Source organism: Schistosoma haematobium, chromosome 3, assembly GCF_000699445.3.
Source record: "Schistosoma haematobium chromosome 3, whole genome shotgun sequence".
Classification (NCBI taxonomy): domain Eukaryota; kingdom Metazoa; phylum Platyhelminthes; class Trematoda; order Strigeidida; family Schistosomatidae; genus Schistosoma; species Schistosoma haematobium.
Genome location: NC_067198.1, coordinates 17,738,863 through 17,754,598, shown reverse-complemented (window position 1 = coordinate 17,754,598; position 15,736 = coordinate 17,738,863). Strand labels below are relative to the sequence as shown.

Genomic DNA, 15,736 nt, shown 5'->3' with positions numbered 1-15,736 from the left:
TCAACTGACTCATGATCATAACCATTGAAAGTCATAGATTTCATTGATAATTATAATATTAAATTGTAAAATCAACGGCTAGATTAACTATTTGGTATCATCTAACTACCTCTGTTGTTATTATTATAAAGTGTTTGTTGATACTGAAGTCTCAAAAGAAACATTAACACTAAGATTCAAGTATATCTAACTATGAAGTTTTTAAAAAATGTGCATTTTATACTCCATTACTGGTTATTATTCAAAATATTATATTAATTAATGTTTCTAATCACTTATGAAGTTTGAATAACTAATTAATACTGAAGTGTGAATTATCATTAATGTTTAAACCAATTCAATATTTGCTTACAAAATGTATTAAAATAAACCTTAACAAAATCACAATGATAAAACCACAGGTAATGATGAACAATTTACAAAAATTAACTAGTCAATATAATTGAAAATCCTGTTAATTATGATAATTTTCCTTCGAAACAAAATACTTCGTCTTTATGAAGTGGTGGGTTATATATATATATATATATATATATATATATATATATATATATATATATATGTAGTTGACAAGTCTCGGGTTGGACAAAACTTGAAGACATGAATTTGAAAAAAATTAATTATCATAATTTATGCAAACTAGACAAAACAATCTATTTTCACTTTTCTAACTTCTAAAATGATTTTTCAACAAAGAATGAAAAGTTTCCTTAATTGTTTCTTGTAATTAGTCAATTATAGATTTAGGATTCATTCAAGTCAATATTTGAACACATTAATTACATTTGAATAAATACATTTTATGCATTCATGATATTAAAACAACATACTTAAGTTATTAGCATGTTAGCATCACACAGCAGCTGATATCATTCCATAAGATGATATATAAGGTTTGTATTTTCTTGGGCAGTAACTTTCGTAGACTTCTATACTAACGCAAATACGTAAGAATATTTTAAGTTTATGCTAAGGTGAAACAATTTAAAATGTTTGCTTTTTTTTACCTGATTTCACAATTTAGAGGGAGAAACTATAGGATATTCATAAATGTATGAAATGAGAAATGGAAAGTTAATAGACATCTAATCGAATCCAATAATCATTCATATGTCTTTAATTAATGGAGGTTCGCAGTACAAAGAAAAATCGACGAGTAATTAAAAACAAAAGAAAACTGTCATGAAAATACATTGTGATGAGAAGTGAAACCTATTAATTCATTTTTTAATTTAATAGCAAATACATTTCAGAAGAGATCATTTCCCAATGCGGTTAAAATGAGACTAGTGGATAAATAACAGGCCTTATGACAGCAACTTCTTTAACACGATCGCCTAAAGATGAGAAACTCAGTAGGGTCAATACAAAATATGAAGTAGTAAAAATCATACAGTGCAGCGAAATCATACTCTATCGGTCAGTCAACTGTGTTTTTATGACAAGAAGCGTAATATGTTTCTCTTTATCTCTTCTTCTCGTTTGTTCGGCAAAACCCAGCTAATTCTATTGAAACAATTCAACATCTTACACCGTGAATAGTAGTTCTATACTTAGTAAACGCAAAAAGTTAACCTAATTTAAACTAAAAATCCAGATTTAATCATTGTGTGACATTAATCCTGTTTAAGTTTCTTAAATTATCTTTTATATGTAAGACCTATGAATAGATCTATGAGTCTATATACTTAAATCTATCTATTTAAATATATTGGTTTTTAAGGTAAATTGAAATAAGAGATCTTCAGGATCTGCATATTCATAAAAACATGTGATCAAAATAATCAACCGTAAATCTAATGATAAGCTATTTGTTGCTGCTCATTTAAACTATCTTTTACAGAGTCAGTAAATTGTAGCAACGAAGAAAACTAAATTTACCAATTATTCGATCGGTGCTGAAACCCTTCTACTAGTAGGTATTTCAAGAATAGCTAGAAGAATTATCGTTGAATAGAACAGTACATCCACAGTTAAGGTACGTTATAATGAAGTGAGCAATATAATAACATAATTCAAGCTAACCTAAATCTTCAAGTGGATGATGGAACTTGCTAGGCAACAATAATTGGCCCTGTTGAAAGGTCCGTCTAGATTTTGCTTGTAATCATTCAGTACGACTAACAGTTGCGATTTTCGGACGAGTAATAAGTCGATTATTTGTATTTCAGACTTAAACGAGTTCCAGTTTCAATGGCTTTGAGCTATTTAACAAAAAGTATTTTCAACCTCAAGATTTTTTAGTATTTAGTCCAGCACTTGTTTACAAGTAAATAATCATAACTTTTATACGTACTAAGAAACTCAATTGTAACCATAAACAAACAGACAGGTCCCAAAAGGCGTGCGCAATAAGTTGTCGCATTCCTAGTCAATTTCTATTTTTTATTCTACTCTATCCAACTTTTATAAAAACTAAAAGGGGTAAATCTGAGTGAAAAAGGATATGGTTTCTGTACAAACAAAACAATCACAAGCATTAAAAGTTTACTCATACCTAAATAACTGTCTTGTTTTACTGGTCAAAAAAATACTTGTTACTACTTAATAACCTTGCGCGAAAAACTCAACTAATATCAATTAGTCACTAATACTTAACGCAGAACATAACGCAAAGGTACATCATCCGGGGTTGCCACAACACAACTAAAAAAGAATCGTATCATAGGAATAGAAACAGCATACGTAGTAGTAATAAAGAATAAATGGTTTAAAAAGGAGGAATGAAACCAAAGGATAAAAATATACAAAACTATATTAAGACTGAAGATTCTGGGGAAAATAAGTAATGTGTACACTTTTACCTTCTTTTTAGAGACATCATATTGGCCATGCTTGCCCCATGGATGCCATCATTTATTTAGTTAAACACAAAAACACTGGTACAGATGGGTACCAAAACATATGTGCGCCATATAATCGAAATGAGACTATAAAGACGAAAGTGAGTATAATAAAAAGGAATAAATGAATAAAAATTAGTGTACGAGTGATGAAGAATTACGGTGCGAGAGGCAATACACTTAAGAAAAATAAAACCAGAAATGATTTTTCAGTTAAAGTTTCTCTCATTTAAATGAACAAAGCAAAAGAAAATCACACCAGGATCGCCATTGGTTTCTATTCTGAACCATGTACGATAACGTCTTAAGCTTATGAAGACTTGTAGTTCAGGTGCATGATTTAGGTGGAACTTGTTCTCGAATGGGTGTCCACAGTTATTCAAATGCATTGATATAAGCGAAGATATTTCATAAAATACGACTGTTGGCCTGCAATAAGTATTTATTTATTTATTTAAACACATAAACATTAGTACAAGGAGGCACCAACTATATATGCGCCATATAAATCATTCGATTTGTGTGAGGGTTGCGATACTGTCCGGTTGCCCAAACCGAAACAGGTGGTCTTATTAGGGGGCCACATCCAGAGCCTTCGACTCAAAGGTCAGATCCACAAGGCAGTAGCGCAACGTCAGGAGATGCAGTCCCATGGTAACCGGTCACCAACAATTGGTTCATATGCCATCTGTTTCATTAGGATACTGGAGCCCATGTGCACCAACTCCCCCAGGTAGATCCTCCATATCCACCAACCTGGTTAAAGCGCCAGAAATTCGCTTTTCGTCCTCTCGATTTCGTAAGAAACAACCCCCCCCCACGAGAAGGCAGTGAGTAGGACTTCCCTGGCAGTGGTTTTATGCACGTGGCCATGTGAGAGCATTTCGTGAGGGAGAGCTGACTCTCCCCAGTCTCGGCTATACCAGGGCATTTGGAGGCTTGCAATAAGTATGGTGTTCTAACATTTAGAGGAGGTTGGAGACATGATCAATACATCCTTGACCAGAACGAAAACCAGCCTTCTCCTAGCGAATCATTTTTTCCCAGGCTTTGAGCACTCTGGGATGTATGACGGAAGCCAATAATTCGGACGCAATCGGAAGAAGCCTTATCCCCCAATAGTTATTGCATAGATAACATGAACCCTTTGTAAAGATAGGGACTATAATCAACTCATTCCCAGATGTTGGAACACTCAAATTCCTCAACGTTTGCAAACTCAGTCAGTTCCATAACCAGAAGATCGCCACCACCCTTAAAAAGGGCCGGAGGCGAGTTATCTGGGCTTGGCGACTTACGGTGTGTCAGAAGATGGTATTCCTTGTGGACTCCCATCTCCTTAGGTGCATCAGTCGACACTGGTCAGGAAGGACAAAATGGAGTTATTGGTGTCACCGGAGCAGCAGACTATTTGAACTGCTCCTCGAAGGACTCTGACCATCATTCAAGACGTCAGTGGAAGTTATTGATTGGCGATCCAACACCACAGATTGTTCTACACTAGACGTATTGCTGCTGGTGCCTCAGTTGAACTAAAAAATCTTACATCAGCTACCAGATACAGCCACTGTCTTCAAATCGTTAACACACGCCGACCACCAGGCTTCTTAGTCCTTGCGCACTCTCCACAATTTCATTACATAAGAATCTATTTTCAACGTCAAACACACGGTTACCCGGAAAAGACCGAAGTGCTCCAACGAGTTGTAGAGAGCCTACAGAAAATCAGCGATTAAAGCCGATTTCATGGAGTCAGCCAAATGTACCCAATGCTCACCTATACTTTTCGGTGGGTTGATAGCTAGACTTGAACCTAACTCGGTTTGCTACCTAGTTGCAACAGAAAATGAAGACTATTTGCTTATGTCGATTCATTTAGGGTGATGAATTTGTTGGTCACTAAAACATAAGATAGGAATAGCATAAACGATGGCATGATCAGAGTCCAGATAAGTACTCCAAAAGGAGAGGTAGTCTTGAATACAACCACGCTAACGGCAGCTGGTCGAAATGTGATCAATTTGAATTCATTTGAGATGTAGAAGTAGGATGCTAGATAACACATAGCGATAACTGTGCCGATAGTCAGTGCCAGCCAGAAACAGGTTGTAGTTTCAGCAAAGTTGCAGGAAACATTCGCCGTTATCTGACCTGTGATCAACAAGTCTCCATGGGCCACCCAAAAGGCTCTCTACTGTACCTAGAGGTCTCACCAATGCATTCAATTTTCAGGTTCGCACTACAATATTTTTTTCGAGCACACTGTAAAAAAACACTTGATTGGTGATAAAGCTCATCTATGATTGCATCCGGGCTGCAATGTGCCGGGGCGTAGGTGAAGATGAGACATCGTTTCTCACACCGAGTTCTTTTCACTCTGATAGAGCTTCGTAATCTAATAACACATAATCGACTGTTATTGGGAATACAAACGATTAGTGCTGTCTCGGCTCCAGCGCTTAGTGAGACACTAACGCCAGCAAAACCAGAGGGAAATGACAAATTATCCCCGAAACAAGCTTTTGGAAGCCACAGATGAAGGACGAATCTGTAGTATATCACTAGTGTTGAACCCATGTCTCGGATAGACAACAGACGTCGAAGTTATGATTTTATAAAGACAGTAAACCCTACCAGTTTTCCTATCTCCATTAGTGTGTGACGTTGAATGAGGGTTGAAAGGAACGTGGTTCCAGAAAGGTTGGTTCGGAATTCGGTTGTAGCATTCAACTTCCAGTCAGTTAGTAACTGAGGATCGCTTACATAGGACAAGGTCCCCACTATAGGCGAGCTGATGTAGAAGTTGAGAAATAAGGGAATACGCAAAATAGTAAAATGGAATAGACAAGTGACTCAATGTATGGCAAAAACAAATGTCTTGTACTTTTAAAGGCTACGTTTTAGTCATCAGGTAAAATAGAGAAAACTGTTGCTTAGTATACTCACCCTTCCATCAATAGACGGATAACTTACATCAGATGCGTGACACAGAGTTAAGTGTCATTCACACAAAGACCATAATTCAAACCGACACGTGATTATGGTGTTTAGATCAAAAAAGGAGAGAAACGTACCTAACTTCTGCTGTTAGCTACAAAACAACCTTACTGAGCATGCTTATTTCCCTACAAAAGTGAAGTTGCAATCTTTTCCGTTCAGATTTTTTATTTTGAAAGGTAATATAGCTAACTCAAGATATATCGCTTCGTATAAAAATCAAAATTGTTTATACATGTATATTTGTACATTATTAATAGCTCTCATATTGTTCATATGACCTGAGCGAGTGTGTACGGTAAACACTGATAACCTGCCTAGTTAAACTAAAACAGCTACATCTACTACTAATCAACGATAAAGTTCAAGACAAAATGATTGGGAATTAAACCGTAAAGACCTCTAATAGTACACTTTTGCTTAAGGACCCGATGTTTTAGTAACATGACTTTTACAGAGAACTTCGGAAAATAAGATATTAGAATCATGTCAGCCAAACCTATGACATGGATTGATCATACTACGAGCTGCAATACTACAGTGAGCTAAGACGCGCTAACTGCCAATTAATTAGTGGTAAAAACTTATCTTACTGTTCCACACAAACGAAGTATTCATGACTAGAAAAAAGTGGATTTCATAAAATAACAATACTTCAGAGGTTCATTAAAATTAATTGTAATTGTTATATTTAACAATATATATCAGCATGTGCATAAAAAGCACTTATTATATCGAGCCGACAAATTGATATTTAGTTGTGCAACTTTCAATTCAGGAAAATATATATGATTTTGGATTTAAGGATGACACGTTGAGAAACAAACAATATGGAAATGCTGATTGACAGATAAACAGAAAGATGCAACTGATGTTTTGTCAGGCTCGACATCCATATAATTTGTACGAATATAAAGATACTGACCTTGATAAGATAGACTGAATCTTCCTCAACATGTCAACTAACGGTTTTATATTTTTCTAAAACATAGCTCAAAATAATTAACATGCCCAATTTTCCATAATCGTATATTGCATAAAACAAGAGGACAAATAAAGTAAAGGAAGAATCGATATATGTACACTCAGAGATTAAGCAATCATAACAACATCGAAATCAATAAAAATAATACCAGTAAACGGGAACAATAAAGTCAGAGTTTGTATGTGTGCAAAAATGCCATTGTTATTTTTACTACTTATTGTGTACAGCAGATTGAATCAAAACAAATAGGAGGCTGACAAAAAAGATTAGTCGCGCGATGAAAACATGTACAGAACGCGATTAATTTTAAGAAAAAGTAGAAAAGTTGCAGAAAGCTTACCTAGAATGATATCTAAAATCTCATTGTTATATATATATATATATATATATATATATATATATATATATATATATATATCGAAAGGAAAACAAAATTCATACAAAAGCCCAAACAAGTTAAGTTTTAAAACACTTGTATGTTTGTGTACGTAATTACGTACAAAACAATTATTTAAAGTAACTTTTTAGTAAAACTGCTAGAGCAGATGTGGAATTATGCTAAATCAGATGAAGAGTTTATGAAGACCGGATACTGATGAAGGCCAGTTCACAAATATAGCTATTATAATCATTATTCAGACGCTTTGAAATTAAATTCCAGTTTTTAAATAAAGCCCACTGGCGCCCAATATAACATAGTGGTTAATTTATTGTATACAACATTTTCGTTTGCGCTTTTTACGATCTTTTCCCTTCTTCTCTTTCTACAAAATATTTTCAAAAGCCGTGTAAATTAGTGAGTACCAAAAACTATGATTATAGAGAAAAAGATCATGAAAATGATAAACAGTAGTGTTCAGTGCGAGAAATTTCTTCCAAGGAATACAAATAAAAAGGTACTTTTAACTAAACCTTCAAAAACTAGCATTTCATTGTATCATGGTCACGTCTCTAGGTAACTTTTAATGAAATGAAAACAGAAACTGTAGAGCATTAACATGCACTTATCTATTTTGATGGGTTTTTTCCAGTTTTCTGGTCCCTAAACTCATTGAACAGATAACGATGACTGTCTGCTACAACTACGCTCTAACAAATGTCATTCCAACCAAGCACTAACTTTAAGCATAGGACGACATTTGTATATGAACACTCCGAAATATCAACTCAATGGTACATATAGATCATACTATCATCAGCTATCGTAGAGGGCGCTCAAAGAAAGTTACGCATTTCGGAGCTGATATTTTGACTGATCATGCTCCAGTGCGAGCACGCGTTTACCTGATTCTTTACTGGAAACATGAAGGTTACAACGGGAAGATATTCTAAAATTCGGCTTAAAAATGAAAAAGTTAGGCGTGTATGTCAGGAACAACCAGAGAAGCCCTTTGTCGATCATTAAGTGATGCTCACCTTGATGTTGCTTCGGATGATATTCAGACAGCTGTGAACAGAGCAGTGCAATTTATGAGTGAACTTCACCAAGCGGTAAAGGGACAAAAGCTAATCTGAGGCGATGAACAGCAGCAAGGCAAGACGGCTATACTCCGGAAATCTTTAGGGATGGTGGTCAAGTTTTAACAGTTAGCTTAACTGATTCATCAACTGGAATCTGAGGGCCGGACGTAGTAGTCTTACAACACTGGTCCTGACCACTTCAATTTATAAAAAAAGGATAGAAAACCTCTTGTGACTAGTCTAAAAATACTAAGCTCCATGATCATCCAACACTTGACTAGGGTCCTAAGAAGAAAAAGACCAAGTCGGTTTATAAACCTTAACGTAGTGCATATAGTAAATATCCACTCTTCATCAGGTTCTGCAGCATACATGCTTACCAACACTTAACTATAACTGTATTTCTTGACCCTAGAGGCCACTTGACTATAAAAATCGGGAAGCCTTGTGGGTACCATTGATAGATGTATAGAAGTATGTGAGCCGTGATGACTCATTGCTTGGTCATTGTTGGTTGAGTCAGAGCTGATTGAGAACAATAAACGGGATTGGTCTGGTTCTACGCCTAGATAAATTATACTGAAATGGTTGAGTGCGTTAACCACTTCGCTAATCTTGGAAGTTTTACTAGACCCAGTAGGTTGGCGTTTCACGAAATCTTGGCACGGACTTAGGAAGTTCGTTTTGGTTCCGGCAACTTTGTCACATGCGGCGTAAGTGAGACGTCCACTGTTTGATTGAAGGGTGAGGTATTGAGCAGCAGTCCTGTGTCCCTTCTCATGGCTTTGAAACGTAGCCTTTAAAAGTAGAAGACATGCGAAGTTCACCAGCGTTCAATCATAAGTATTCTCGAACTATTGCTCATGTATGATAGAGCAACCGAGTGAACAATGCTGAGGTTAGACGTAGGGTACTAGGCAATGGTGGCAAATTGGCTGTTGTGTAGTGTTACCAACTGTATTGGGAACATGTTATATGAATGCCTTACTAGTTTTATTTAACACATTCGTATGTTTGTTAGTGTATTTCTAACTAGACATTGGGTTATTGAGGGAGATAAAACTTTAATAACTATATTAGTTGGACTAGTTTTGTTCTAATGATTGTAAAATCATTTTTACATTTTTACGAAATAAGGTCCTCATCTACCGATACCCAACAGTTATACTTACATCTAGCTCTTAAATGCTAGCTAACACCATTTAATTTTGCTGATAATAATAGATTACGAAATTCAAACAACTCTGCAGAACCTCAGTCACAACACAGAACCTGATACGGTTCAAGTTGCCGTTCCCCATTAGCACAGAGATAAAATCGTCCAGTTGAATCCCAAAATAGTAAAGTTAGTAACATTCAGTTGTAGTAAGAAAGACCAGGCATTGAAGATACCATTCGAGAAGACAAGCAAAAAAAGTTATGAACGTAGAATCTCAAAATTTGAGAGAAAACAAAGAACGGATGCATCTGTGCCATTGCAAACGATTTTGAGCCATGTGATTCATAGTCTTTATCCATTGGCTGCAGCATATACGTGAACCCTAACCAAGTGGTCTAGACCTATTAACATGGCCAAGTCCAACTATCAGCGACTTAATGGGTTGATGCCATGTGTTAGTTTGGTCACTCCTAGCTTTCGTCCAGCCTACTTCAATACCAGAAAACACCACTCATCGAAGTAGGTAGTGGTTGGATGAATGTAACGCATATCTCAACCACCTTACCTTAGTTGATGAAGACTTACTACCTCGGCAACGGGTTTCCCATCCTTACCTAGTACTCTACTCCTAACCCAAGCATCGCTAACTTCGTGATCCCAAAATACACGAGCGATGCTCCCAAGACTTAAGAATATCCTCTACCCTTAATGGTCATTGTTCACATCCATAAAGTAGAACAGAGCAAACTGCTGAGCAGTAAACTTGTCCTTTGGTTGACAGAAGGATATCTTGCCTACGCCACAAGTGACGCAAGTTGGCAGAAGCCAATCGAGCCTTCTGAATCCTTACCGAGATTCCGTCGGACAAAAGAGTATCAGAACTGATGAGACTCCTAAGTGAAGCGGTTGGTGAGTTCAACTATTTCACCCCCTATCATTAATTAATACGCTGATGTAAGTCAATTCTGAAGCAGCACTTTGCATTTGGACGAAGAGAACACGATCTCAAATTTTTTTGGATTGTTGCTTAAGGTGGTCAAAAGACTGAGTTTTGTCAGTCATCACCAAGCGGAACTATGTCATCTGTGTATTCTAAGTCAACAAGCGAATCTTTTGGTAGACCAACCCCTGGAAGTCAGACGATGGAAATCCTATCTCTAAAACCATGCCTAGGACAAATATGAATGAAAATGAGACTGAACAACCCTGACGAACACCAATTAAAGTAATCAACTTTGATGGAGGTCGACCATAAGCTCTGATTCGACAAGCAGCGTTCGCGTAGAGAGTTTATACAAGGTTAATGTACTTATATATATATATATATATATATATATATATATATATATATATTACCACCACTGAATTAACTACTATGAATCCGCTGTTCATCTTGTTGTGCTAATGAGGTATGGCAACTTGGACCGATGCACATATGTGCCTGGTCCTACGTTGTAGCTGACTGACTGACTAATGTATTTATTTGGTAGGCTTTTCAATGATACACTGTCAGAAAACCTCACGATCAACGGAGTTGGGCAACACCTTAAGGTTAAGGAATATAACTGTAGCCGGACGTCGAAAATTATGTGTTTCAGAGCCCGCCGCATTGTGAATGTTTGGCTCATACACCCACATCCAGGTCTGAAACCAGCATGCTTTTCTCGAAATTGCTCTTCACGAGCTCTAGTTAGACGTCAAAGTATTATTGGTGCAAATGTTTTAGACACTAGTTTAGTGAGACTGGTTCCTGTGATTTCTATTCTTTCTTATAGACTAGGACGATCAGTGATCGAGACCAGTCAGATGAGACTATATCCAGTTTTCAGATTTTAGCTAAGATTTCCGTATATTTAACCGCTAAAACCAGACCACCATCCTTAAAAATTTCAAGAGTTAGCCCATCAGGCCCCATTGTTCTGCTTGGCTTTAGATTACTTATAACTTTTCAGTCTTATTAAGAGTTGGCGGACTTAACTAATCCGTCATTTAGGTTGCTTGGAGACAGTGGCTAAGTGATGTGTGGCTGAAGGCCAGGTGAACTGCTCCCTAAAGTCTACGTATCGTTTTAATCTCCTGCACTGAAAGTGAATAATACTCCAGTCTTTTTCCGAGATATTTCCACTAATAGTCGGATCTTTAATAGCCGTTTCCCTGATCAGTTTGAACAGTTGTCTGCCGTTACCCATTTTTGTAACCTTTTCCATCTCTTCTGCTTTCGCTATCCACTATTGCTCACGATCATTACGTAAGCTTCTTATCAGCCTACATTTAAGCTGCCTTCGCTCCTCATCGCGCTCGGAGCCAGTCAGAGCATCTATCGGTTCTGTAGACGCCGCTGGAATCCAGGATGGACACCACTTCCATGGATGACTAACTCCTTCCCTAGTAGTGTCCGGAATAAATTCCCAAGATTTTCACTAATTTGAACTCGAAGAGGTTTTTAGGTTGTGGCTTTTCTACGTCGTTAGATGCAGAAAAATACGTGCTTGAATTAAAGTACGATCTAAATCTAAAAATGTGCTTCAAAATGAGTGAAAGTTTTTTATCGAGTCTTTCCGACGATGGTTCATGTGAATGTGGGAGTCGCCACGTTAGACGATATTCCCCTTAAGCTTGCTAGAAAATAGAACAGTTACAGCAGACGGTCGCTATCATCTGTTCGCTGAGCCACGACACAGTACAATCCCCCTAAATACCCTTTGATTCAGTTTATTCTACTTACTTCAGCATTGAAATCACCTTCTACTATTGCCACTTTAGAGCCTTGAGCTTTTTGAAGGTTGGGTAGCTTCCTACGAAATTCATCCGGGCTGCAGTCAGTGAGGGTGTAGACAGTTATCAATGTGCCATTTAGTCAGACGGCACACAAGTGACTGTTCATTGGGATCCAGTCTAACAGGGCATGCTTTGCTTCGGTAGGACTCTAATTTATGGACGAGCCAATCAGAATTGTTTGAGGAATTTCAAGGTCACGACGCTAAGTTCAATGCGAGATGCTCTCATTCGATCGTTTTACAGCAGATTTTAGAGAAGAGGTGATTGTTGAGCGACTACAACAGATGGGACTATTAAGAAGTTCCATTATCTGTGACTGCGGCAATCAAATGACTGCAGCACGATGTGCAGACTACCGTGATGGCATTATATCTCGTTGTACGTACAACATATAGTACTATATGTTGGTTAAGTAGCACTTCCGTGAATATACTTGACAGATACTTCGATTTTACGATCGTTCAACTCAAAAGGGACATTTTCAAAGAGTGAGAAACCGTCAGGTAACGACAATAATACCAATCATCAAGGAGTACGTTCAGCCTGGCACCACTATCTATACCGATGATTGGAAAGCGTATAGACGCCTCTCGACACTTGGTTTTGTGCATCATGTTGTAGTGCACAAACGTCATCTTGTCGATCCAACGACGGGGGTTCATACAAACAATATTGAAGGCATATGGTCTAGGCTGAAGTATTTTTTAAGACCCTATTACGGCTCAAGAGGACGATTATTATGGAGCCATATGGACGAGTTCCTATACCGCATGCATTATGACTTCAAAACTTCTGAACCTTTATCAAACCCTAACAAGTTCTTAAATCATGTAAAAGAAGAATATCCATTGTAACTCATCAGTTTTTTATAATATTTTTACTTTATACTAACTCTCGTCTGATTGGCTAATGTTCTCAAGGTCACTTAAAAATACGTTCAAAGGTCGTCCATAAAATAGAGTTTCACCTTTGCTTCTTAGTCCTATACCTAAACTAGTGAGGTCACGGGAAGTAACAATGGTGTCTCTAGATTGACTACTTATCTATTATCACCAAAGCCATACTACAAAAACTTGTGCACTTTTACTTAGTTAAACATACATCAGTTAGCACTATGAACTAAAACATCTGGGATCCAAATATATCACCAATTAAATGCTCGAAGTGGTTACAAAAACTTCAAACTGGTAAAAGTAAACCTGTGATCTAGATTCATGACTTCATTAGGTCAAACTCCTAAACACAAAGTTGTTAACTGTAACAATGTAATTTCAAGTGTAACAAGCATTAAAAGTAAAGTATCATCTTTACCATCAAACAACGGTCTATTCTCCCGAAAACTAACGGTATCCTTTAAACGGCCACTTTGTTGATAAGAAAATAATGTTCTAGCAGAAGATTCCTAGCTGGCTTGTAGTAAGGTGCAAAATGAGTTACTATGAATAATATACACTTGTTGTTTATCCCTTTAATTGTTAGACAAAAAAATTGATATTGATCCATGAAATCAATTGGTAATTTGAGACATGAAAACGTAAAGATTTATCCGGTTATAATTTTGATTCTATAAATTGATGAACTTGAAGCAGGACAGAGACAATAACGCCAAGACATCAGTCGAAACCAATCCTTCTTTATATTTGCTTAAAATATTTTTCGTGGTGCTATGACTAAGTCTGATCGTAGTCAAGGAACGGGGTAGCCTCAAACTATCTAATTACCATGATCTTTTCAAGTTGCTTTCTGTCTGCTTAAGGCTGAGTGCTTCTATATGTTGTAGATTTTTACTTGCAAGACGAACTTGACTTATCAGAACTTGATTATTACAAGTGCTAGGAATTCCAACCAAGTTCTAATAGCATTTGAACGATAATAGAAACCGACAGGAATAAAAATAAATTGAGAGGTAAAATAAGGCCATATATGAATATCTTTAACCTAAAGAAACAGAGAGCAATGGACAACTATGTCACGCTACTTGGTTTTCTTTTCCTAATCTCGACATTAATAAGCAACTGAATCAGTTAGCCGATAGCTTCAGGAATGTCAGTTTGAGCCATTTCTCAATCTACTAAGATTTGAAACTATAATAAATAGGTGCTAGAGGCAAGGACTTTTAACTGGTTTGGGTAGGAAGGTAAACAGTTTTATCAACCTAATCATCTCGAAGCGTGGAGACAGAATTTAATTACAGGTTTAACCAATAAAAAGCAACTCCGAAACTCTCCAACTAAAAAAACAACTGTCCATAAAAGCGACCCAAGCTTGTGGTATAAATGGTAGGCTTAACTACTTTTAAATCACTTACAGATTTTCTGATCTCCCGGACAAGTTTATGAAACGCATCTTCCACACCTTGTCTGGTCTTGGCGGAGGTCTCAACATACGGGATATTATAAGAGTGGGCTAAGGATTTTGCCTCCTCTGTACAAACACTGCGATTCGTGAGGTCAACTTTGTTTCCGACAACTACAAATGGAATGGAGAAAAGTTTTGTTAACTTACGAACCATAGGAACTTCGTCGGCATCTTTAACTCTTTTGATCTGCTCTCGATATTGATTTATATCATCGTAGCTCTTGGAGTTGTTCACGGCAAATACGCATAAAAATCCCTCTCCAGTACGCATATACTGATCTCGCATTGCACTGTTTGGAGAATAAATTTGTATTTTGAATTACCTGTATTCCTCTTGCCCAGCGGTATCTAAGATATCTAACAAGCATATTTCTCCATCAATGACCATCTGTTTTCTGTAAGAGTCCTCTACAAAAAGTTTAAATGCCTGGTCTTGTATTGGCTATACCTATCGTTGGGTCATATTCCTCAACAAAACTATGGTATAGTTATTAAGAATATTAAAAGCTTACTGATTCTGAATAAGCTGGATAGTAAGAGCACTTTTGCCAACTCCACCAGCTAGACGAATAGGTATTCATGTGTAGATAGCGAAGCTTACCTCCAACAACAACTAACTTGTACTCAGTCATAAGAAATTACCAAGCACGAACGAATTACGCCAAAGGCCCGGATGGCCTTGAAGTGTGAAACATAACAATTGAGAATAATATCGAATGAATCTACAGTAAGCACAGTTCAACTATTTCTGTGACAATACTGTATGGAAAAAGAGTAGAAACTTCACAATGAACTTCATATCTCTTACTTAATAATTTGAGCTATAAATAGAAGATAAAATTAATTATTCAAACATTTGCTTTTGGGACAGAAACCTGATCCTTTGAACGAGCAGTTAACAAATCTCCAAAATAAATAGCTCTGTAAGTCTTCGGCAATGGATGCTGACCACATTATTTTTAATGGACTCAGCTGAATGCGCTTAGTCATGCATCCGCACCAGATCACGAGTGGGAACGCCATGCTCAACATTCCCTGCAATCGCTAGCCAGTATAGATCAGTCGATCCTCGATATATTGATAACCTACCGAGTATATCTTCGAACCTCCTCACTTCTGTCTTCAAATTTCACTTGATGGGTACGATTCATAGTA

The 15,736-nt window shown here is 36.9% G+C and overlaps 1 protein-coding gene across 1 annotated transcript; it reads right to left on the bottom strand.

The window, feature by feature from the left end:
* Nucleotides 1-6,119: 6,119 nt before the first annotated feature.
* On the bottom strand, nt 6,120-15,324 carry MS3_00005146 (uncharacterized protein). Its single transcript, XM_051213170.1, has 7 exons — nt 15,183-15,324; nt 15,094-15,142; nt 15,030-15,058; nt 14,905-14,989; nt 14,729-14,871; nt 14,532-14,692; nt 6,120-7,589 (listed from the first exon to the last, which is right to left on the bottom strand). The coding sequence occupies exons 1-7, from the start codon at nt 15,211-15,213 to the stop codon at nt 7,533-7,535; spliced, it is 555 nt and encodes a 184-aa protein (XP_051069122.1). The 5' UTR covers nt 15,214-15,324; the 3' UTR covers nt 6,120-7,532.
* Between the last annotated feature and the right edge of the window lie 412 nt (nt 15,325-15,736).